This window comes from Penaeus vannamei, chromosome 18, assembly GCF_042767895.1.
Source record: "Penaeus vannamei isolate JL-2024 chromosome 18, ASM4276789v1, whole genome shotgun sequence".
NCBI lineage: Eukaryota > Metazoa > Arthropoda > Malacostraca > Decapoda > Penaeidae > Penaeus > Penaeus vannamei.
Genome location: NC_091566.1, coordinates 25,455,572 through 25,458,340, shown reverse-complemented (window position 1 = coordinate 25,458,340; position 2,769 = coordinate 25,455,572). Strand labels below are relative to the sequence as shown.

At 32.4% G+C, this 2,769-nt stretch overlaps 1 protein-coding gene across 1 annotated transcript in view; it reads left to right on the top strand.

Moving 5' to 3' along the window:
- Window positions 1–2,233, top strand: part of LOC138864735 (ATPase H(+)-transporting accessory protein 2-like) — a gene marked incomplete at its 5' end in the record, with an annotated part of 3,288 nt that extends 1,055 nt beyond the window's left edge. Inside the window, 4 exon segments of the mRNA XM_070133049.1 lie at window positions 385–502; window positions 687–791; window positions 988–1,140; window positions 1,345–2,233. Coding sequence (XP_069989150.1) covers window positions 385–502; window positions 687–791; window positions 988–1,140; window positions 1,345–1,542 — 574 coding nt within the window.
- Window positions 2,234–2,769: the final 536 nt, after the last annotated feature.

Sequence of the window (2,769 nt, the reverse complement as noted above, 5' to 3'; positions counted from 1 at the left end):
TTTGTGTACATGTTGCACTTGTCAAGTCATCTTCATCAGTTATACATACATAGTATCAGAAGTTTGTATGTGCAGATACATAGAACTCTCTTGAAAAGGTTGAAAAACTGTGTTTTTTAATTGTATCAGTGACAAATTTCTACTTGTGTTTGCTGTTATATACTATTACATTATAATTGAGTTACCAGTTTCATTTTCTGTATTTAACAGTGCTTATTTACTATAGGTTAATCTCATATTGTTAATTCTTGTCGGACACTTTCTCTTTTAAACTGGAATACGTAAGTGAAAAGCTAAGTTATTGCATATTATTGTTATTTGATTTAGTGCACTAAATTTTGCTTTATAGCATACATTAGTCTTCTTTTTCTCTAATCTCAAAAGTTTGGATGAAGACAAATACCATGGGTCCACCCTTTCATCCGAGGTACTTAGTCCCAATGAGGAGCCTGATTCAACCTTCTTGCGAGAGATGGATGCCCTTGTGGATGCTGCAGAGAAGGTGTTTATTTATTTGTTGATTGATTATACATACTATTAAATGAATTTAAGATTTTTGTAGACATTGGAGATTTTTTAATACAGACTTTATAAAAGAGCTCTAGCTGTTTCAAATATTTTAGGGCTTGTATTATTGGTTTATCATATAAGCTATATTTTCATATATTAAATTTATGTACTATCAGGTTGGGGATATAACAACCACAGCCCATGGTGGCCAGGACATCATCTTCCTGCAGGTCAATTCTCTGGCACCACTAGTCAAAACATATGGGCCAGAATCAGCAAAGGTATGGTAGTAAATTTGATTTTAAGCATGCTTTATTTCACTCTTTCTGGCATGGAGAGGGTTGATTAGTTGACAGTGATTTTCATTTCAGAAACAGATTTCGTTAGATACTTGTGTGGGAATTTCTTGTTCCTGAATTTTATGAAGAGTGTAAGATTTCATATGCAGTCATTAACCTCAGTTCTCTTGAATTCCAGGTTAAGGAAGCAGAAAAGATCCTGAGAAAACAGCTTGTTCAAGTCACAGACATGATGCGCCACATTTATAATGACAGAGTCTTGGTTGCTACGGCTACAGTGGAGCAGCTAGAGGAACTCTCACGATCTTCACGTTCCATTCTCCAGAGTGAGGTAGGTTTGCCTTCTTGTATAAAAGTCATTAATTTATCAAAATAATGTAGATAATGTTATTATATAGTGTTACAGGATGTAAAATATCTTGTATTTATATAAGAAGAAAAGTTGCATACAAGAAATCAAAAGAGTTACAAAACAGAATATTTTTCAAATCAGTTGCTAGGAACACTTAGCAGCATGGGCTTTATTTCTTCCCAGGATGTGAACTTGGAAGACTACAACCTTGCCACCCAGTACACATCAGACTACCCTGCCATATTCAACATTGTCTTGTGGCTGAGCATCATCTTGCTCCTTGCAGTCTTGGCAACATCTGTTGCCATGGCTACCATGGATCCTGGACGTGATTCCATCATTTATCGCATGACCAACCCACGTATGAAGAAAGACAACTAAAGCAGCATATAGTATATATCAGTTCTGTTATAACTATTTTTTCTTCCTCATTAATTTTTTTTAATATTTTAAGTTAAAGCACAAACTTGTGGAGAAAAAACAGTTTATAAATGAGAAGTTAATTACAGGGTTATACATTATTTTTCGTTTCTATTGAAGTTTAGAACTTGTGCTGGAGATGATTATTGAGCTTAGAAATGCAATGAGTTATTATTATCATCTCTCATCTTCAGTTTTCTAAAGTGTGTTAAAATACAAGCTTATTACATTTCACAGAGCATGTTGTAGAACTAGTCTTTGTGAGTTTAAACCATCATATCTAGATGTCAATAGACTTTCTATACCACATCTTTTGTCAGTTAGATAACAATCAATGTTTCTTGTGGTTGTCATGATATGGGTACAGTATCTTGTAAATTAGTCATACCTTCTTATTTGTGAATTATAGGAATGTACAGTTTTCTTTTATTTGCTTTGAGTGAAAGTTTAAAGTCAAAACTCTTAAGAACATTCCATCTGATTACATATTTCTGGTATTTCCTTGCCGCCAGGAATCAATAACTATGTGAGGGTGAATGTGTACCTATTTATGATGTATGTATATGTCTTAATTTGTTGTATATAAAATGTAGTGGAATGGTTTTATCATGGATTGTAAATTTTGTTAAGGAAGATAGTCTATCTATACTTATTCTGTGTTTCCTTTACATGCTACTATACAGTTCTTTATCAACAACTACATGCAATTCATGAAGAAAGATAGTTTGTGAATATGTACAGTGCATGCATGAATTTATTTAAATGTAATGGTTATTAGTAAATCAAATTCAAATAATTAGAAAAAAAGGAGAAAGCTTTAACAGTTTCCTATATTAGTGGTCATTGCATAAAAATCTTAGAATTGACTTACAAACCAGAAAGATTTGAAGACCTAAGTATTCTGCAGTGTATAAGAAGAGAACTAGAATAAGCTGCACTAACAATGAGCCATTTTAATTAATTTCCTTACATGGGTATAGCATGTGTCAAAATAAATTTTTACAACTGAAAAGGAATATGATGATAGTGTTAATGAGCATAGCAACACACAGATATATGCATATATAGAACTATACATGACTTGCTAACTTATTCACATGGTATATGAATTATTACTTTATTAATTACAGAAGTAATGTTACAGATGATACATTATATTCTGTAACTTATATGTATATAGGTTTTACC